At 43.2% G+C, this 23,465-nt stretch overlaps 1 protein-coding gene and 1 long non-coding RNA gene across 3 annotated transcripts in view; one reads left to right on the top strand and one right to left on the bottom strand.

Moving 5' to 3' along the window:
• LOC111246413 (uncharacterized) overlaps window positions 1–21,884 on the bottom strand; it is a 136,843-nt gene extending 114,959 nt beyond the window's left edge. Inside the window, exon 1 of one of the 2 annotated variants that reach the window (XM_086985720.1) lies at window positions 21,286–21,884. In XM_086985720.1, coding sequence (XP_086841846.1) covers window positions 21,286–21,300 — 15 coding nt within the window. In that variant the 5' untranslated portion in view covers window positions 21,301–21,884. The remainder of the gene's footprint in view (window positions 1–21,285) is intronic. The other variant, XM_022795963.2, reaches the window with a different exon arrangement.
• On the top strand, window positions 12,465–14,051 carry LOC147756489 (uncharacterized). Its single transcript, XR_015325308.1, has 2 exons — window positions 12,465–12,989; window positions 13,683–14,051. It is a non-coding gene; the product is annotated as an uncharacterized LOC147756489 (long non-coding RNA).
• Window positions 21,885–23,465: the final 1,581 nt, after the last annotated feature.

Genomic DNA, 23,465 nt, shown 5'->3' with positions numbered 1-23,465 from the left:
AATACTCCGTGATTAGGTGGCACGGCCTGCAGAATCAATAATAACTGTGGACAGTCGGAGTAGGACTAGCATCGCTTAAAGGGACACATGTAAGGTGTATATGAGAAACTAGGAGTATACACAATAAGTCTTGCCCTTGGGGCCAGCAGCCGTCTGATATGAGGCATAACAGACCACAATTCCAGACTAACAGCTTGAAACATATATTTTTATAGCCCTTAAAAGAAGCAAAGTATGCTCTAACGAGCATGTGCCCAATTTGGCGTCCTTTTACACGCTGGGTACTAATTCTAAATGTGTATGCGTCACAGATAACAATAAACGGCATTTCAAATGCTTTGAAACACCGAAGCTGTTAGCGGCAACGGCATGCCGAAGCATACAATGACACCGAGAAAAAAGGAGGAAAAGATATTGTTATGATAACAACGGCCAGACGAAATGAATCGGATGGCGTAAACGTCGAAGGAAAACCGCGGCCTGTTGTCCTTCGCATGAACCTTAACCTCGATCGAGCCGTCTGCAGAACTCGCTCCGTAATGTGAAGTTAGAAAATTTGTTTAAAACATTTGTATTTTTTATTATAAATTATATTTGCTTCGCGTTCGTAAACTACACATTCATCATACTTGAATAACAAGCTACGCATATTTATTATAGACTGTTCGATATACATTATAAGTCACAGTTAATGATCAATAATTACCATAATGATGATTCTATTGCAGTCGTCATGGCATTCCGTCATTGTTGATTTGATGGAACCCATCGTTTCTGCAAATTAACTTGCTTCGATTGTTAATTGTAATAGATAAGCTAAATCGACGTAGACATATCGTTACCTTTCGCTTGTCGGTTTTAGCCATATGTAGACGAAACCTAATAATAATCTCTTACGTCCGGTATAACTAATATTACGGCTATTATCTACTTAGTAAAGTCCCGCTAGCACGTAGTTATATCTGCATTGCCCCACCTCCGCGGTGCTTCGTTCATCCATCGCGCCTGCAGCATTGGCTTAGCGCTTATATTCCCCTCCAATTCCCTGATAAACGAAACTCTTCCGCAATCGTCCCCGAGCTTTCCTCCCGAGCTTATCCACTTTGTCGGACTCTGCAAGGGCTATTCTAACATTTCCGTCTATTACCATTGCTGCTTGCGGCGGCTCAACTGCTTATAGCGCTCCTATATATATAAAGCAGAAGTTCTGACGTGCTTTATATAGTACACTATGTATGAGTAGTAACCCAAAGCCAGCATGGTAGTTCTACACCAATTTGACTGTAGTCATCCCGTTTATCGTATCTTCCTTCGCGCGACAGCGGTTTGAGGTTGAGGAAGTACGCAACTTTGTATCCCCCCTTCCGCTCCTAATACTTTCTTTTTCCATTTTCTGGTACCAGTAATATCAGCCAACCCTTTTCTTGGGAAAGGGATGCATCGTGCTCCACACGGACGCTGCCACTAAGTCCTTCGTTAAGCCGGAGGGTTTAGCCCACAAGTTAGCAGCTGGCCGGCCCATCGATCGAAGGTAGCTGGACGGATCCCCTAAGGGAAATGCAGGAAGCACAAAAATATAAGCAACCCCCACGCTACTGTGGGATCAAGCGAATGTAGTAATGGGGGTAGGAGTGTCAGAAGAGAATCCACAAAATTATAGGGGTGGACATGAGCATGGGCCGACTTCGTGCCATCTTGTGGGAAACAAATAGGCATTTGCATTGCTGTGCGCTTGCATGTGTTAAAAATTTGCCGCCCTTCTTCTTTGAAGTTTCACTCAAGGCTCGAAAGTGTTGAGGCTGCTTTTCCAAGGAAAGGATGAAAAGGTACACCAACGATAATGTATGATACATCCCAGTAGTTTAGCCTTAGTTCCCCTTGCTTATAACCATTTCGGTACTTCACGATTAGCAGCACAGGCAGCCTCATAGAGGAGCTAGCCTCATCCCTGTCACTTAAGCTCCCCACAAGGGCTCTTATCAAGCTCTTCTTCTCTAGCGATCTATGTATTTATGCAAGTATGCATGCATGCTACAGTTTAATACGTAAATATATATATACGAAAGCAAACTGACGCTGCCCGCTGAATCGAGCCTTGTTAACCTCCGATGTCTGAGGCAGCATCAAAGAGTCTGAAGAACGGCAAAGCACGGTAACTTGTGTCAAACCTACTGAAGCTACCGGTCACAGCAAACGACGACGATGACACTATGTTATTATGAACATTAGCCAATTTCGCTTCGAAAACTGGTTCTCAGCTGGCCATTTTTATACATGTGTGTTACTTCCACTATGTCGTTTACACGTGTGATAGTACTTCTACACCATAATAAGTTGCGTAAATAGCATAAAGTCGGAGATAATGATGATACGGTGTTTGAATCAAGTTTTTCTTTAATGCTGCGAGAGAGACCAAAGAGCTCAAATAAGAGAAGAAGCTACAAAGGCGACAGCAGCGCCACCATCGACGACGAAGAAAATGAGACGGGAAGATTGAAAGACTGGCAAATAAGCAGGAAGGACGAAAACCAGCGTAGCTTTGTAGCAATGCAAATTACTGCTAACAAGCTGGAGAACGACGGGCTTAACAGCGTACTTTGTTCTATGCAGATACATGACCCTCTGCATAAACACAGACACACACACTCCCTTAGCTGCTCTACGTTGGGCTGGCGCCATATCTCCATGTTTGGGGGAACAGTGTGGGTCGCTATCCTTCTGCACGTTTGGGTCAAGCGCTCACTATCGTGCAAAAGACGCAGGTGGGACAAGCACGGAGAACGCTGATGATACGGCAACTGATCTCATTCGAATGGTTGTTAATTTCGCAATTAGGACACGTCATCTGTCATCAAAGGCAAGCACCTGCATTGCATGTTGCAACAACAACATTGTAAAAAATCGCGCGCGAAATACGATCAAGTGAACACATGGCAATTAAAAACCATTTAGAGTCATTTGTAAAGTCGTGAACATATGTCACAACTCAGTTCGCTTTAAGTGCGAGAGTCACAGTTTGAGATTAATCATTAAAACAAAGGCCATACACCCACTCATCTTCCCACTAATAGTCAACCATGGACCTGTTGTTCGTCCACTATCCACTACCAGCGTATTCGACCGACAGTAACGTTTCGCGGCGGCAGAGCGCTGGACCTGAATCTCTAGGACTCAGACGGGAAGCTGCGCTTACGCTCGTGTACGTCCAAAAAGAAACGTCAACGGTATCACAATTTCGTATTGCTTGCGAATCTCATTCAAAAAGAATTTCTAGTACACGTATGCAAGCGAACCCATGCATATTGGCATCACTCGCAAGTGAAGTCACCTGTTAGTTTCAATGAGTACCAACAAAAGGGTTGACTTTTGCGGCTGGAAGTGCCCAGCTAAACCCTCATCGATTTCAACTAGAGAAAGCGTCAGTTTTTAGAACGTTGAAAATCGAATCCTGTTATCCGTCACGCGCTAAAACCCTGTTACGCCGGTTTTACGTATCCCGAAATCCATTGATCATTTAGTCCAGGCTGATCCTGATCCCCGTTAGAGCCGGCTTCAGGCCGTATCTGTTCCAATTTTAGAGCCTTAAATATAACGAATACATTTTGCAGATCAACGATGTAGCAGCTGTTATATAGTATTCGAATATGAAAGGACTATAACGCTTTAGTTTCAGTGTAAAAAAAAAACGTGTTTTTGGGATTACATCTAGCATCAGGTCCAATGTCTGGACCGGATATTGCAATACATAATTAGCTTATGGCTTTTAAAATTAACGTCACTTTGAACTGTGAATAGAACCAACAGTTACCTCAGTTACAGGCCTCAGACCAGAAAAGACTAGAGACCGATACTCGTTACGTCTTTAAGCTTGGCCTAATTCTAAGATCACAAAGAAGATTTGGGCGAAGCTGTTTTACCGCCGCTGCCACTCAGAGAAAGTTGCTGCAGAGAGAGCACTGTCTCATAAAGCACTCAAATGAGTAGTCCAGCCTGCATCTCAGCATGGGTGACCGTCGTCGCTGGGTCATCTGAGAGCGTGAAGACTTGACGTTTGTGCGCGCCCGAATGCCTATTCAACTAACTGAAACGCGAGTTACTCCTAAAAAGTTACCCAAACCTGAGGTAAACAGGATCCTTCCAGTAGCTAGTCAGTGTTTCGAAATAGTTGCTATGCGAACAGACCCCTACTACTTTTGATGATTGTCGACTTTGTGTAGTCCAATGAACTCATATATACTGGGTAGTTTTTTTCAATGCGTCTTCAGTAGTACAATAACGACTATTGTTGCTAAGTTCCATAGAAAAATATCTACATAACTATATGATCTACCAAAATGTAGCCCTAAAACTAGTCAACCACCAAATGATTACGTAAAAATTACTACATAGGTACACCGTTGTGTACGTCGGCAACAACCCAGCAGCGAAAAACTTCTTCCGTAACGGACCGTTAACACGAGCATAATTTTAGTAATGAACTTCAAATGCTCGTACACAGAAATCTATATGAGATATAATTATTCAAGTAAGATATTTTTCCGCGGGTAGCATGAATAAAACTAACTTGACTTTGCCGTCTGCAATAACCTCAACGGAAGCAATAACAACAAGATCTAACGGGTTGTCTCCGTCGTGTTGTAGGCCGATTAGATCGCGCAAGACCTCTCACTTTACTTGCTTACGCTGCTGTTACGTCCCTCCCCTCCTTAGCCCCGCGTTGTTGTCACCCTTCCAATGGAGAAGTCCTATCCGTGACTGTGTAGAACTGGACGCGTGTGGGAAGGCCAATGTGCCAAGTTCGCGACGAGCTGTTACAAAAGAAGTGTGCCACGATTTCTGCGCCCTGGTGCGCAAATCAGCCTGTGTATTTCGTTCTCCTTCGATCTGGCACAGTCCTGCTGAATGGGCGGACAAACCCGAAAAGCTCCACGGGCACATCAGGAAGATGGATGAAATTAGCATGTAAATCAGATACAACAACGAATAAGACACGGGACTTGACGAGGGGCTAAGCGAGGGGAACAATATATATCTAACGATGGAGAGGCCAAAGTTGCTCTTAGATTGAGAGAGTTGGGAAAAGGGGCGTCTGGAGGATAAGGACACCTAGCGGATGACCGCTCAAAATAGAGGGTAGGGTGACCAGTACAGCCGAACTGTTAGGACCAAACAAGGGAATGATTTAAGAGTAAGAGGGTCAGAGAAACACTGTCTGTTCACAGAAGACAGCATATAGGCTTCAACATCGAGGGAGTATGAAGCGGCTGACAAGGTCCAAACGTTCCACTTCGATTTTCGAAGCAGAACTAATACGCGAATGTCGGCAGGAGCTCAGTGACTGTCTGAACAAAGGGGCTACATTTGTCACTCAAGCATATTACGCAACAATCTGAACAGAAAACACGCATGAACCGAACTAGCCATATACGCTACCTAATGCGTTCACTTTATGATGTACCGGTGGACATGTCTATGCACAGTTCGCAATGCAATGCGCATTCAGATGTGGCCCTGGTCTTCTCGTTCAGGCCGTCTGTCGACAACACCCGTTCATGAAGTCACATCTGTTCCTTTGCGACGCGAACGATGACGATAGACAAGACAGTGAGTGACAAGTAAATACTGGTCGGGGGATAACTCGCATATGCACGTTTACGTATGTATGTGTGTATGTATGTCTGTCTTTGCGTATATATATATATGCCCCGCGTCTCTATGTTAGCTTTTGGCATGCAAGCTTTAAAAACAACATATCTTCCATAGCTCTGCTCTCCGCTTCTCGGGATATCTAACTAATATCAATTATTTCCTCCAGATAATTGGAGCCCGTTTTGGTTGCACGAATGAATAATGATCATGTTAATAACAATAGACTGGGACAGCCCTAGAAAATGAGATAAAAAGAAACAGGGAAACGAGGGTTGTCGAAGCTGCTGTATAACGAACGCTGTCGTTGACGGTGTTATTATAGCTATTATCGTCGTTAACAAAGTTGGATTGGGCGAGCATACGAACAGCAGCAGTAACAGCAATAGCAGTATGGGTGGTGCAAGGGGGCAGTGATCAAACGCTGAAAATCGAGGGGACCCCAGATCCAGTTCTCGCACAACACAGAATCGGCATTGTCTGTGACCGACAGTTAGACTAGGTAGTTGACCCGGTACAACGTTAGTGACAATGCGGCAGCTTTGAGACATAAGGATTCTTTGTTTAATTACTTGGCAACCGTCCACAGGCTGCTTTTCCGCGAACAGGATTTGTATGCAGATTACCTCGTTCTGAGCACCGGCTACATATCCTGCTATACGTGGCGTGCCACATTTTGTATACTTACGTGACGACTCCTACAAACCAAACGAGTGACGGTTAATTGTCAACAAAACAGATGTATGCAACCGCTATAGAGGTCTTTGTATATGTACACATAGAATGGCCTGACAGATACATCGCTTGTAAATATGTCCGTATTTAGATTTTTTAATAAGCAATAAAATAAATAGATTTTCAGCCAACAATAGCCTGGAGTTGCTGGAGTTGTATTAATTTCAATAACCTGCTTAGAATGTAGAAGAGTTGTTACAGACGCAGCACTCGTTCCCGTGGGATTCACCTAATTATTGTTAAAGGTGAACTAGTCCTTTGCTGAATATAACGAATCCTATCGAAACAACCCTGTCGTATTAAATAATTTTACGTTTCTACTGTGTGATCTGCCGCAAATGGCACGGAAAGATCGTACGATTCTATTAGATAATAACAAGTTTTATTCGTTATATGAAGATACGTTTTACTTAGTGGACGGACTCGAAGTATTCTTCGAAGTTCGTTATAGACCATACAACTTTATTTGTCCATGCATTTTAGTCGACCTAAGAATCTACGGTATGTAGAGAATATTTGGCTCTTGAGAGCTTAATTACAGATTACCCGAATAAGTTACCCAAAGCACGCACGAGCGGAAGTCAGAACAACATATAGCGATTTTTCCAATAAAATTGATTTCCCCTTTGTTATGGTTATAGGTTGATCGTTGTATCCAAGTCGCTTAGCCCGTACAAAAAAAAAATGATATATATTCCATAGCTTTGCGCAAAAAGCTTCAGTCTAACATTTGACACCAGGTGAATAGAGGTATAGAACTAGCAAATACATTCAATCAGTAAATAGATAACTTGATGTTTCACATTGGTTGATCTTTTGTTTCGACATGATGCACACCTGTGACAGTAGAGAATACTTTCGTACGCCTTGTTTTACGCGCGCTCGTATATAACGAACAACCAAGGCCAAAAGCCGACGGCGCCTTGAGACTTCACCGATGACTACCTCCTCTTATTCTGCTACGATTCGCCCTCCGTCTCCAACGTCACCGGGTGAGGTCCGGCTCGGCATGCCCAATCGTCCAACTCAGGAATAGTAGCCGCCGATCCAGCACAACCCGGCCCAAGCAAGTGGGCCAGAATAAGAGTGACGCGTCGCTATCGGACACACGAATATCGTAGTACATTTCAGCCAGAGCGCTAGCTACCCCTCCCCCAATCACACTAAATAGACGACTTGCAAATTTGTACCATGAGCGTGGGTTTTAAAACTCCCTACACTTGAACTCTTCAGCTGTACTGCACATTGGTCCAGCTGTACATTGAACGGTGTAGCGCTACGACTGCTGCCCAAGCAGACAACATTAAAGCTATGGCAGGCACTGAAAGCGCCATGCACGAGGCAAGCTGAACTACTGCACGCCGCACGCCGAAGACTTTAGCCAGCAAACGCGCAAGAACGAATCTCTTGAAGAAACGCTAGACTGTCTCGGCTAGTCACCGAGTGCCGACTGCGAAAATGTTGGTTCCAGCACTGAACGGGCCAGCCGTCCAGTTAGACAGACGACAGATCAAGCAGCCTAAAGCAAACCCGAAAGAACTGCGTGGTCGAGGGTCGTGCAGTAGTGGGATTGGCTAAACAGGAGAGAAGATCGGGAAAGGTAACGATGACGACGACGACGCGAAAGTGTCTCCAAAAGGGGAGCAAGAAGAACGAAGAGAGGAGCAAGAGATCAATCTTGTTAAAGCTCTTTCCATCGTGCGAATAGCAAGCGGATAAAGGCGGTAGTTGAAGCCAGTAGCCCATGTACATCCTGAATCGGAACCTATCCCATGTTGCTCGCCTGTCTGGATGGCTGAATACTGGCAACTGCTGCCGCTTAAGTCTGCTGTTTCTACAGTCAAAGGAAGCTTGTACGCATGTATGCCTTTTTTTTTTTCTCCATCGTTCTTACTGTTTTGTTGAATGTGATTGTATGCGCATCAACGATGTGAATTCAATGCCGCCGTCGCCGTAGCCTCTGAGTGGTCGGCTTAGTCTTGCTCCTAGAATTTACCAAATCACATTGCCGCGTACGACCTAACCGGCCGAAAGATACCGAGTGCAACGTCAACAACAGCAGTAGCTGTCCTACAGCAACAGCAGCAGTAAGCGTAGATACAGCTGGAGCTCCATCTGCTCACCCTCTTCGTGTCAATCTTTCCTGAACCGCTGTTGCTCGGGGGAACGAAAGAGTAGTAGATCACTCCACTTCTGGAGTCGCTCAGTCGAAAATCTGTAGGGCTTGATGCTGGTGCCGCCAACAGGCTCCCACACTTGAGGCTGCCGTTCTCATTGGGCTGGGTGGGGTGGTTTAGGATGACCTAGTCTCGAGTAAAAAAGGTAAGATGGCCTGTTCATGGACAGGGCAAGTCCGACCCGATTGACAAAATAAGACAGCACGCTCGTTGTAGCATGCCTAAAAGATTCGACTGGATACATTCTGATCTGTTTACCTTTTTAAGTATTGGACCAGGGTTTAGCCGACTGACAGATGGGTGCCGCTGTTTACTATCGAAGTACACACTGGAAGGGGCTTCACGCTCTGGCAAAGCGGAAGTGTATTGTTCCCACTCGTTATATTTATCGACACCACACAATCATCAAAGCCACAAAATAGCGCCCAAATATACGCCGAAATTCAATTTACATACGGATTTAATTACCTTTAGAGATAACATGCAATTTGGTCTAGGGACTGTTGTACGAAAGAGCATGGGATTTAATATACATGAACGATGTATTAGATATACTGCGAAGGAACAGATTCTATCATCGTGTTTTGCCTCTTACAAGAACAGTGAGTGAACAAAAATGAAAGATGCGGGTCGGACAAATTTTATATGGGCCAAGTGCGGGAGTGAGCGGCAGGCCGAGTGGAACGGTGGTACGACGGCGAAATGATGTGATGATGTGGAGTGTCGGTGGGGTGGTGATGGTTCCGGAGCGAAGCAGGGCTAAGTCCAGCTGTGGAGTTCAAGCGGCCTCGTAGCAGCCGCCCCCCGTTTCTCTCTCTCCAGTTATTCGATTCGCCTATTGTGGCCTATTTTTGGCCCTGCGACAAAAGATGTCAGGGAAACTGGCTAAAATGGCCAGGCAGAAATCGAATACCTCGCTCAAGAAACGATCCTAACAAATGCACTCCAGCTGCACAAACTTATTGTACAATCCTACATGTAGGCAATTGCAGTTATTCCAGTAGACGGCAACAGCGGGGTATTGTGCGCCCACACACACAAAACAACAAGCACATGTGGACAATATTTGGAAGCAATACAGATAATACAACTATTTGTTTGTACAGAAAAATTCATTTGATTCTATTGAAGTCAATCTGCCTTATAAAAACACGTATTTTTGAAGCTTAATCAAGTAAAGCCAAAAACAAACATATTCCTGACAAGTTGTATGTGATATGGCTTGTCTATAAGCACGTTCTGTTTTTGCCTTCCTATATAAAATGGATAAACGAACGGTCATGGATAAAGCCAACTATTTCGATTCAAGTCCGTCCAACTTATGCTGCGAAGTTTGTAGTTTCCATACGTACACGTTGCTCCATACACTGTCCTATCGACAATATGATTCAAAACACTTTGGACTCCAGGCATATCATTCGTTCCGACAAACGTTCAACTTTATATGGCTGCCATAACAGCACAGCATCCTGATAACAGTCGTATTTCATTTTGATATCTCGCCCATACTATGGTTTTGGCGTGCGTGTGTGTGTGTGTGTGTATATAATAAAAGTTCTCATAGAACATCTCATTTTATCGAATCAAGTCGATAACACCGATCAATCTGCATGTTGCATTGAGCCCGTCCACGTCGTCTTCTGGATGTTCCTTAGACCTCTGAACGAACCAGCGGAACAGGCGTGATACGTATAATGTCGTGTTTAAGTATTCCGCGTCAGGAAATGTTTGTCGAAACGGCACAAACATAGCACCAGCGCTTCTGGTAAGAACAAAGATTCGCGTCTGCAGGTATTAATCAAAGATGTCTAACAACTAATTTTCTGACGGAAGAGATTGGCGAACCGAACTCACCGCTTCGACGTGAAGACGCCACCAGCATCCTCTGCCGCCGCCGCCGCTTTCCACTTAAGTCGGAATAAACGGCCTCCGCCAGCGAACAGCTAAATATCGATTGATTTAACTTGAATGTATAAGCACATTGAACAAGTGAGTAAGGTCCACGTCAAACCTGGACTAAAGATCGACCCACTTTGCAAAAATCGATCTTAGGAGTAGCACCTTTAACAAGTCTATTTACAGCTCAAAGAAATGCTAAATAGTAGGTCTTGTCTTCAAAACATACAAACCCAGTGCATATATATTACTGCTGCAAGCACTACTTCACGCGTCCGGTGTGTGCTGAGATAGCATCGTCATAACACAACGCGTAAACACCAAATTCAGCCGTTGTGAATATGGATAATATGCAAGTGCATTTATCGTTATGACCCCATGTACAAGCGTTATATCTATATATTATAGGGAAGTAACGGCTAGACATATACATATGAGGATAAGTTAGGTGTTCCTGTTTAAGACCCACTCAGTTTACAATTTTCCGCTAAGGCTACAAAATTTGTGAGTTTTCTCCTCAACCGCGTTCTGCTACGCTTGCATTCCCTTACAATATAAAGAGTCATGTTTATGCGTTCTGCCCATTACAAAGGCCTAAATAGATCCGCGTTAATTGTAACTGTAGGTCATGTTTTCGTATACAAAAGCTTGTCCTACGTTCACTTCTATGTCTAGTTAACAAAAATGTTCACATGGGTAGGGAGCGTTTATGACCCTTGTTGCAATACCTGGGCTGGGGGGTTGGGTACCAGTCGAACCCAAATAGATTCGGTTGTTCGATCCTGATGACTATTTTTTCCCCTGGCTGAGCTTCACTAGCCGCCCGCCCTTCTACCAAAAAAAAAACGCTTCGAAATAACTGACTAAAAAAAAGTTATTTTTTATTCCTTTCTTTGAACTTAACCTATCGAAGGGTGAAAATTAGTAAGGACTAGTTAACTCAATGGCAGTTTAATGACATACGCAAGCGGTGAAATGCTTAACTCTGCGATCGCATCGACACGATTCTACGCAAAGGTAAATAAAAGCACACACTGGCGATAGCGCCGTGACAACTTCCACGTTATTTTTTGCAACACCACCCGCTTTTCTCTGCAGTCTTATGTCGGCGGTCCGAGGTCGATAAAGACATCAGACAACTTTCCTCATGAGAAAATACCCTGCATTGTGGTAGCGATTTTCATCCAATAGGATTTCGTCAGCTTGTGCCCCGCGGTGTGCAGCTGCCATGACAGGTGCCTAGAGAGACTTGTTATGGGTGGCGGCAATGGAATCTTCGCGTCAAAATGAAACGAAAAGGAAAAAGTTTTTGTGGAAAAAAAGACGTCTAAGCCAATTCTGCATCTGAAAAAGGCCATGATTTATATTTGGTGGAATTATAACCGGCTTATACACTCGCTTACATCAAGTACATACCTGTATATAGTTCAGTTGTACTGATTAAGCGAAGCTCTTCGATAGGTAGAGGTCCGACACACAAGGCGAAATCATCCACCTCCACGGCAGTGTCAAAGCAAATATATAACAAGGGACATTCATAAACAGCTTTCTATGAGTTGTTTTTACAAAGGACCACATTTTCTAGACCTTGTGCCGACGTATCACATCTTTCCCGTCTACTGGCAAATAAAATTCATATCGATACATTTAACGATGCGAAGAAGGTCCCAAACACCGGTTGGGGAAGTTTTTCAGCACCAAATCAGGTGATTCCAAACCAGTCATACTGATTATGAAAGAAAGAAACGTAATGGAGAGTAACGATAAATGCCCAATAACTTATATTGTTTCTAAAGGAATGTTATGTCTTTTTTAAATTAGTAACGGACATCAACTTCTAAGGAAGCCAGTGGCTTAGCGATTCTCTCGTACTGAATGCTAAACACGTCCCCCAACTTGCCAGTGCTATCGGCTAGCACACACAATGAAATATATGCTCAGGATAGCTTTTGAAAGTTGTAACAAGAATACGACGCCATCGTATGCTATATTTTATCTGCCCCCATTTACCGTTCAACGTAGCCAGCTTTTGCCTGCCCTCACTCGAAATGTTGTTATTTGCTGTCTGTAAGCAGTCAGTGGCTTGCCCGAGTACACTTTCAGCGGCCCACTAGTGCAAAAGCCGCATCTTTCGACCCGGGCAAAAATTCAGAAGCGATTCGTATTACTACTAGAATTTTACTAGTATAGATCAATTCTCTTCTATAGGCTCCAAAGTGTTTTCAGTGTCTTAATTAAACACCAAACTGAGAACGACACGGTTAAGTGATAAGTTCGTTCGCAAGTGCCGCTCAGTTTCCGCGAACGATTCGCGTAGCCTTCGTGAGTGCAATGGTGTAACAAAAAGTCGATGCGTCTTCAATCAGTGTCTTCATCTTGTTAACGCTTAACCGACTCTTGTATCTTGTTTAGTAGTTCCATGACGGAAGCTAAGTAGAAGTTCCAGTACACTGCTAGCGTTCGTCCACTGCGAAGCCAGCAGAACGACTGATATTCAATCGAAGGAGAAGCAGTTAAATTTTGCGGCGTCAATCGGTAAATCAGACGTCTGCGCACGTAAACGTCAGAGAGCTGTAGATATCCCCACAAATTGCAGTTTACCCAATAGGTATCTATAGACTGACTAAAATGATGTTTGAGAGACATAGCGTATGCCTTCAGTGTTTTGGCCAAGATAGCAAATTATGGTAATTTCAACAGTAAAATCAGCAAACATTCATGCGTGGAACGGTGATAGTAACGTTGCTAATAAAGACGTAATGTTTACGCCGCCGTATCTAGAAGCAGTCAGTTTTTTGCAGTCGCTACTGTTAGCTATTGAATTGTGGCCAAGCATGAGAGAAAGCCATTCAAATATGATGGATAAGATCAGAGAATAGGATTGTCTTTATAAAATATTGTGTGTAATGATCCGACTGTCGTGTTACCGGATGCATACATGTAGAATCTTCTTGCCTATCCGAACACTAGCAGTAGTCATTGTGTGTAAAAAGATGTGTAGATGTAGACATCTCGTAACAAATCATGAGAAGTTGAACTGAGTTGGGTCCGCGTTGAGGTTAGTGGCTGTGGATTGTTGTAGTTATCGCCGATCGCTATACAAGCTCGATGGACGGCGTCGCTTACGGCTATTAAATAGACGGATGGCAATGGTAGCTGTTAGGAGCTACATAGACGCGAAAGGACGTCGACTGTTGTGCCTGTCTTTATGTTTTCTTTTACTCGTAGAGTTGAATTACAGAATCGCGCAATGCCACACTACGGCGTTCTCGGCATCCAGCGTTTCGTCAGCCGACCACTTTAGCGGCGATCCTGGAATCAGCCGTTACGACACTGGAGCAACGAGGGCATCATCAGCGCCGGTAACAACGTCAAGGTGCAAAGTCCACCGTAAACAGACCCGGCAATAGCAGCGCGAGTTGGCTTAACCTATAACTGATATTTTGCCAAAGGAGTGCTTTACCGTGCTAGCGACGAGGGAAAATCACTTTACGAAGAAACAGCATTCCTATATATATATATATATATGCATAGACAATGCCAGTAACGGAAGGTAAAATAGCGCAATTATAATAAACAACGATAGTAAAAACACTACGATGAACGGCGCCGTCGATTTTGACAGGTGCCATCACCAAAATCAAACACCAATTGTGGCAAAAATTATCATTGGCGAATAATTACCACAACAAAAAGCTTCTCAAATATTTATGTCACTGAAATCAAGACCATATGCTATAACAGCTATCCGTTTATGTCTACTGCGACAAGTGAGCCTTCGATTCAGAAGCGTCCTACTATGTTTAACTCTAACAAACGCACGTTGATTTTAGGTTTTGACATGGTAAAGCTTTCACTCTGTTCAAGGTTGACAATGGGTCAGAAATTTAATACAACAATTCGCGTGTTACTGGATTTTTTCCTTCGACCAGTTGTCAAAAAATAAGCCTAGATGGGCCACTGCATTTCGGGCGTATATATCAAGTCGATGCCAACTCCACAAAGAGACTAGATAAATTACGTCCTCTCAATGTATAACTCAGCTTAGTAGATATATATTTCAGATAAGGTTAGGGCATCATATTTTGGGTCATTCAGCGGTGTTTCATTCTCTGCTGCTCTTCAACGAAATTATCACGCTTTTATTGTCGAAAACGATATTGTCGACATATATAACATTGCGTATAACCAATATTTCGATCAGAGATCACCATAGGTTTGAGCTGGAATTATACCTAAGCACTATATTTACATAGAACTCAGTCCGATTAAGCTGGTTTTGCAGACAAAATGCAACTCGTCGATGTGCCAAGACCTAGATCCTTCAAAACTCGGCTTTGGACTGTGTACGTTTGAATCAATGGTAGACAAATTCCAACCTTAATCCGCAGTAAAAAGTTATAATGAATCGCTTTCTTTAACTACTATTACAGCCCTTTCTATGCAGAAAACAATTTTCCCTTTAGCTTTGACGAATTACGAACCCTTTCGCATGAAACTTACACTTGCCCATATAGCTCCACCTATGGTCCATATCATCCGATTTTCAAGGGCTATATGCGCTAAAGACACAGGTGTTCTCAAGTGATATTATCCCGAAAATAAATGAATCGCACCCAATCTACATTCAAGGCCACATTATAATACGGGAGTCTTTAACGAATATACTGGTGTACATTTTTTCTCTCCAACGCTGGTTTTTGACAATGTTGTTAGACACATTTCGACTAAATGGGCCCATTAGTTAGCTGGCGACAGTACAAATCACTATAAAGCTAGATACGATCCATTTCGATGTCATGAAAAAGTTCAGTGGAAGTTCGCTCAGCTATCCAAACTTAGTTTATTAGAACATAACTAAAAGTGATGCGATTGGCTTAAACTTAGCGCCATCTTTGTTTTTCTCAAGAACGATCATTCCAACGTTCGGCAAAGATCCAAATCTCCTGATATGGGGTTGGGCTTTTGAATGTTGATTATTTGCTCACATCCTATCAATGGCCATATTAGCAGCACAATGAGGTGTTTTGACCGTCCGCTAACAGGTAAAATCGATCCCGCATAGTTTTAATAGAGCGTACGGCTTCTGGACGACTACGCATTTCTTTACAGAATCAGTCGGCATTTTCCGGCATCAACTCGTGCGAAAAATGAGAAATGACGATGACCACTTGCACCGCATCATGTACTAACATTTAGTACTATTGTATATATGTATGCTCCTCATTCAGTTTCCTAATATAGTCAGCACTTTTACCAATGTGAGCAATTGTAGGTTGCGCATAGATAGAAGCACAAGCAGCAGCGGTAATCGCAGACCCAGAATCTTTCTCCCTCTGTTCCTGGAGCCGTCGTTTGGCGGTGCGCGATCACTCACTCACTCATTCACTCACTCACTCACTCACTCACTCCCTCCCTCCCTCCCTCCCTCCACTCCACCTGCTTCCAACTACACCTATAGTATAGCACCCGGACAAGAAAACACACATGAATACACCGCGTCCCTCCGTTTCTATTATGGCAGTGTGGTTGGCCGACTCTGTGAATAGCACGACGGAGATGACGACGACGACGACGCCGCCGCCGCCACAGCTGCCGCCGCCGCCGCCGCCGCCGCCGCCAGCGTCATACCGCTTCGTTCGACGGCTCAGCGCGAGCACAAGCTCACACCATCACCGACACGAAGGTAACAACTGGCGAATCGTAGTTCCTTCAATATCCAATCTTGCTGTCCATTGGTCGGCCGGTGTCGCCCCATGAGCCCCGCCATTACGACCAGCATAGGGTAGTATGACACACCAAATTCCTTTGTAGTAGGGCAGTTGCGCTGTTTGAGTGACAACGCTGCGGCGCCAATGCCGTTGCGTTGGGGTTGCCTGAATGCTAACGATAGGTGGACACCGAGTCGGCAGGATGGTAAGCGTCAGTTCGGGAAGGGTTGAACCGCTGCCGCAGTCGTCACCACAATAACAATAACAGTGCAGAGGACGAACGATGCGTGAAATTCTATCATTAAGGGCCGGCCGCCAAAAAATCGCAACGAAGAAGCATATAAACGCCATGGACGACGATCTGAACTCATCCTGATGGAACATTTGAGAAATTTACAACAATGGGTCAGACTGTGTCAATTAGTGACGACTGGGCATATATATATATATATATATATGTATAAATCGCCTTAGTGTGCTTGTCGTGTACCGAAATCGAATTTTTCCGATTGAAAACAGCTCGTGGTTAGCAAAGGCCAAATAAAATCATGGTAAATCTTGCTGTGGCGCTTATCAATGTTAATGCCAATAGGATAGCCACACTCTCTTTACCTGCGGCCACCATCAGCGTCAAATGGCAATTGTTATTTGAAGTTAGATACACCATATTAAACATGTCACAAGGTCATACTTGTCGCCTGAGGCAGGCACATCTCGCTTATAGGCTGGGCTTAGATCACTGTCATGCGTCCAGACCAAGCACTCTGTAAACACGTTAAATTTAAGCTCAGTCGTATGTTCGAATCGAGAATTCAGTGGTTATAGGTCGTCATATAATATATTCGATAGTGAAATTGCTCATATAGTAAGGGGGCAACGCTTCTCATCATTCAGCAATAGCCAACTGTTCTAATCCATTTAAAACAGATATGTATTTGATACGCTATACGACCACATGCTGACTATTTAGTCCTATGAAACCATACCACATGATTTACAGATCGACATCCTGTGGTTGATATCCGTACAGGATATCAGGATTTTCTACTGCGTTACGAGCTGTGGATGCTTGCTGAAATGTTTCGTTTTAGATAGAAGATCATAGTAGAGATTCTGGCAACAGTAACCACGGACCGATTTACTCGTTAAGCAAAAGCTAGAGTGCGGCACATCGCATCGAATACGGTTATTTTAACAGTCCGCTTTAAATTATTAATTAATTAAACCTTACTAATACGATTAACATTAGCAAATGGGTATTTTGCTTCTGCAGATACAAATCCCAGACAGCTATTACAGTCATATCAGAGACAATTGTATACATTGTTAGAACATTGTTACAGCCGCAACCCAAGCCCAGCCATAATTTAGGTAACCGTTGGTGCTGTTAACATGATTTTTACAGGACTGCTTCACGTTCACTATCGAGTGATACGTGTTTCACTTCGACAGGAACAGGTAAGATATAACCGTCTCTAGTTCTAGAATCATTTGTCATTTTTTCTCCTTGCCGTTTTAAGGTTGTTCGACACCGCTCGTACTAAAACAGGATTAGAAGTGAGCTATAAATGTCCGATGAGTTTATCAAAAAAGCTATACTGCTTCGTCCTATAGATGGTAGTAGATAAAACAGGTATCTAGCAGACAACGCTATGCTTTATGTTGTTACGTGACAGTTGGATAATCTGAATCGTGATGACATGCCGAAGAGAAAAATCAGCCAAAACGCCTATAAAGATACAATGTCTTCTCTCAAGATGTTTGAGGTATAGGACTGTGCCGTATGCGAGTAAGATGTCTTCCACTCAATCATGCGCATTATTGATCAATCAGAGAAATGCATAATATCTTGATGAGAAAGTGAATGGGAATATACATAAGTAGCTAACACAAATAATTAGTTGCCGAGGAACTAATCGTATCAATCAAAACAGCCAATTTCGTCGTAAACTTTTGTTGTATGTTTAAACGAATCAGGAATGTCTGCGACAGTTGATAGGCTACTCTGGCGCGAGGTTCTTCTAGAGGAGAAGCTTTTGTGCGGATAAGCGACGGTCCTAGTTTTCGTTTCAGCTGGCCTGAGGCCTGGATAGAATTTCGTCAATAGCAACGTGTGGATAGCTTTCCAGTACTCAAGTGGCTCTAGGATCCTTGAAATATTTCTCCAATTCGCATAGGATGTCGCTAGAATGGGGGCAGGAGGTGGACTCAGCGGAAAGTATTGGTCATTGTACCGTGTTCTCGCAGCGAGAGATTCGGAGCTCTGCTGTTACTACATACCTATATATCATGCGGTATTTCATGTGTTAGCTATTAACTAGTGCTCCTGAAGTTGAGTCACTTGACAAAACTGAGGTAATATCGACAAAAACGATTACCTACAAGTATAGGCAAGCCGCAGCGAACATTTTAAAATCACTGCTCTCTTGGCGTTATGCAGTGTCGTTGCTGATAGGTCGCAGACATTTTTTGTCACTGAGTATGCTGTAACGGAAATTAAATCTTTTCCAGAGCTACATCTAAATAAATGTGTGAGTTATCCAAATTACTCTGTTTGCTATAAACGTAGACCAAGTAGTTTGTCCTTTGAGGCTTATACCTACTACATATACACAGCAAGAATAGGTGCGGATAGGACAGGTAGCCGTAACTCTTAGCGACTCGAGACGAATCCGAGTCCGCAATCAATTAAATAGTTCTCAGTTTTAAATACAGTGGGTTAAGGGAGCCAGCGGTATATGAAGAATGGCCTTGACATGCCTAACAGTGGAACAGACAGGGCATCCTGGTGCTCCTGTGCACGGTGTTTGACAAATTTCGGATTGTTCGTCGGAAGATAGCGAAATTTTGGCCTTCTGTATTCTTCAAATGGTAGCGTTCTCGGAGACTGTAGTTAGAGACAACTGGCAACACGGACGACAAGTTTTTTTTGTTGTCACGAACACGAAATAGTTAAGACATTCGCGAACTGCCGCTCGAGCTGCAGTAAACTCTAATCTGTTTCTTTTTTCAGAGGGCAAAGGTACTTTACCATGAATAGGATTTTCAAAAACAGGGAACCAAGTGTCGTTTCGTATAATCGATGCTCTGATGTGTGGCCTTACGCGGTCTACTCGCTCAGCCGTGCAACTTAATGATGGATGTAAAATCCTCTCTATACAAAAACTATTCCACAGAATGACGAATATGAGCCCAGGTTTCAACATTAATATTAGCTAATACTGTCTTAGTTACTCTATTTAAAGCCAAGAAATTGTTGCCTTTTGCTATACCTTTAAGAATCAATCATTGTGCTTCAGCCATGATAAGAGGCAAAATTTCTATCGTACTAGATAACCAATGAGTAGACAGCGGCTAATCCTCCACAACGTCGCCGATTGACAAAATCGCGGTGTACAACTGTCCGTATTATACGTTGTTAGTACGTACTGGTTTTAAGAGTTTGTCGAAACGGAAGCAATCTAAAACGAACACTTTGGGAACATACTCGTTATGAGCCACTGAATAATGTCTTAGCTCGTTATCAATACGTTCGTGCCGACATTTTTTGCCATTTTAGCCGATTTCCACTTCTGGTAAATTCATGTACATATCAATACCGTCTGTGAACCTCAAAAACAACCCATCGTTTGAGCAATATACGCGTAATGGTCGTGTCGCCGAAACCGCGTTAGAGCCAAAATGCGATTGTACCGTTAAAGTGGCTGTATCAACTGAGACGACACGTTTCCTAACAGGACGATTACTAGCAACTATGGCTAAATATATTCTATAAAAAAAACAAAAAGCACTGATTGTTCCGGCTGCCTGACCACCCTATGAATCCTACCGGTTGGCTTAAAAAATATCCCCCTGTAATATTTGCTTACTTAAGTTACGCCGAACGCTATTGAAGAAATTCTGCAGTCGCAACACGGACCGTGTGCGGTTACTCACAGTCGGGTGCCGGCATCATATGTAATACTTGTTAAGTGTATTTTTTACTAATTTGATTATTTTCTCCTACATATCCTCGAAGTACCTACCCTCCTACAAATCTCTGAAAGAACAAATGGTAATGAAATAGACTTCTCACACATTCGTTCTTTCAGAGATTTAAATACTGCTCTATATTTTCTAGTAGTGAATTTGAGTCACGATGATCCAGCTAGTGCTCATTGCATCGATCGTAAACATGTTGGTGGTATTATTTGAATTTACGTTCGGTAAATGCTTATTTCAGCTCACAGGGAATAACGAGAACAAACGGAGTTGTCTACTAAATACCGTTCGCACAACCTAAGGTATTCTACTAGGTTGTAAAAAGTCAGTATCGAAAAATATCGCAATTATCCAGAATCATCTGTTCGGCGATGGCGTTATGTGTCGCGTTCACAGACATCTGTTCTTGATCGTCTTGTTCGAGCATAACAAATAATGCTATCAACAGTGTTTTCTTCGTTCCGAAAGTCCGCCGCCACACTCAAACGTACGGTCCTGTTCAATAGAACAAGCGACAACACGTAATAGTTTGGTTAAAAAAAATCACCGCACGCATTCCCGGGTCGATGACTCTGCACGAGCGACTTCGGTTAGAAAAATGGCGCGTCGTTCGGCGTTCCACGCAACATTGCAGTAACATAGTGACACCCATGAACAGTTACTGATAGCCAAACCCACGTTCGACTGTAGCCGCGTTGCTTTACGTTAATGCCCTTGATTATCTGTTCAAGTTTTTTTTTCTTTTTTTTTTTTTTATAAGTTGACGCATGCATATAAGATTTACTAGATGAAATTAAATAAACGAAGCCGAGAATTTGGATTCTTTTGTTGTGACATGGAGCTTCAATAGAATTTTATTATCAAGCGCTTTGCGCGGCCATTGTTTCTCCCTACCCGAGGTAGATATCAGTTTTCCACGATTTCAATATATTGTGTTCTTGTTCTAAATATTATACTATTGGTATTATGTTGTATTCATATATATGTTGAAGTTGTCATCATTAATGAACACATTCACACTTCAATCTAACGAAAACTGAATGTGGCCAACACGATCTCCAAGTAAGCCCAAAGACACTTCAGAATTGACACTTCGACAAAAAAAAGAACACATCTACATACATATCTCTTTCGCCTACCTTAACTTTGAACATCAGACCATTCTATAGCAGACGGACAACATGTATCCAACGTTTCACCGGTGCTTTAATTGAAACAACTTAATTAGAAGTGATATCTCCAACAACACAAACAGGTTCCCTATGTCCTTCCAATGAGCTTCACACCGTATTCCAAAATCCTTGCAGTCCAATCCGACTATTCACGACTTTCCTGTGACAACGTATTCGACGTTTCGCACTATACACAAATAGAACTTTTCCAATTTCCCTAACTTGCCCCGGCGGCTTCCCGCCTTAGGGCACGACAAACTTTAACCACTCGCTTTCTCCTTACGAAAGCTGGGGTCCTGCGCTATCAAATTCAGCTCACAGTGAGTGAGGTGCGATTAACGCAATGTATTCAACTTGGCACAAGTTTATTGGTTGTAACTCCCCATATTTCGTCACATCGAGTTTTCCCACTCTTTTTCTACTTAGTTTTATGCATTGGCTCTTTACGATAGTCAGAACTTTTCACCCAGACTAGCCGTCGGACTGGCGCCGCTTCGTTGAAGTCGCAGTTATATGGAAGCCGTGTATCAGTATCCAGACGACGCACGGCCCGCCCTAGCCCAGAGTGAACTGCTCAGCTGCTCGTCGAATGCACGCCATTTCACGGCTTCACAAACGCAGGTGCTTCCCTCACCCAACTGGGCGAGGATGAGTGGTAAGGGTGGCCATAACAGGTCAGGGACATAACACGACAGCTGTCTCGGTCCGCCATTACCACGACGATGCCCAGCCACGACTTTATATGCAAGTGGGAAAGTCTCAAAACGAACAGAAATGAAAAGTGTGAAAACTTGGATGGTCCCATGAGCTGCATGAACGGGACCCCGGACAGTTCACTGGGAAATAAATACCGACGACGAGTGGAGACACGAGCCTGTTGGAGTATGGGAGATTTCCTCATAAACGGATTGAATAAGCTATCCACACCCAGTCGTTAGATTTGATTCGTATGCGTTTTCGTAGCGCGCCATATCGTGTATGCAAGGTCAATGTTCACAGATGATTTTGCTGTACGTATTCCACTACAGTGTTATGCCCCATGAAAAAATGAATCGTTTTTACGTAGTTTGTTCATCCGGTCTGACCACTTGAGATGGCCTAGATTCTCTGTCCACATCTACTAATGCATCCACTATGGGCAAATGCGGATCTATCTTTCCCTTTACCTATATAGAAGATAGCCTGTCGAATACACCGCACGGGAGACCCGTATCTTATTAACAGCGGTAGAAAATATAGTGGATAGTTATACCAGCAAAATGGTTTTCATAATTTTAATCAAGACACCTTTCACGTAAAGGCACAATTGAGACATGCAGATAAACAGCTTTGTCTGCAGATTGTATGAAGAGGCTGGGCATATAGTTGTAACCCCTGCTTTGATAAACCATGATTTTATGGCCACTGGCGGACAGCATCGGATTAAAAAAAAAAAATTAAATTAATTAATATTGCTTACCTTCTATCCGAATAAAGGCAATTTGTTGATGAAAGATTGTCCACGTTAACATTTCATTTTATCTACAATAAAGTGAGCCAAGTACCTGTCTGTAGTAATTAAAAGCGTTTAGAAATCGCACGAAAAAGGTCTGATTTTCGAATAGATCTTTACTGTTCTTTAATGGAGATGCCTGTTCTTCTTAGACCCACTAGAGAAAATAAGCACTCCTTTATGCGTATGTGCTCATTTCCATTTTTAACACTTTCGCGGAATCATCTCCCTATATATAAAATCAAGGACCTGCTCCTAGCAAAAAGCCGCACTGGGTCCTGCTGGGTCTGTCCGAGGTTTTTTCAACAGCATTGTGGGACAGCGTGGTGACCCTACAAGCAGCTCTATGTGGTGAACCCCCCTGGTAACAATTTTTGGCAACACTGAGATTTGTATCAGCGATGGCCGTATGCCTATTTGTTCGCCAGGGCAGCATACTGTGTATGGCTAACACGCATCTCATTGATTGCATTGCCAGGCGATAAGTGCTTGGGCGGCCGATGGCGCTGACCGACTTTAAACCCAGTTAAATGTTACAGCCCATTTTGATCGGTGAAAAAAAGGTTGTGCACCGCCAGACTTTGGTTCTCAATTCCAACAGCCTACGTTAATCATAAAAATACATCATTCTGCCTAGTATTAAATATTAGGCATA

The sequence above is a fragment of the Varroa destructor genome, unplaced genomic scaffold (genome assembly GCF_002443255.2).
Source record: "Varroa destructor unplaced genomic scaffold, Vdes_3.0 BEIS01000003.1, whole genome shotgun sequence".
In the NCBI taxonomy this organism is placed as follows: domain Eukaryota; kingdom Metazoa; phylum Arthropoda; class Arachnida; order Mesostigmata; family Varroidae; genus Varroa; species Varroa destructor.
This window is presented reverse-complemented; position numbering and strand designations above follow the sequence as displayed.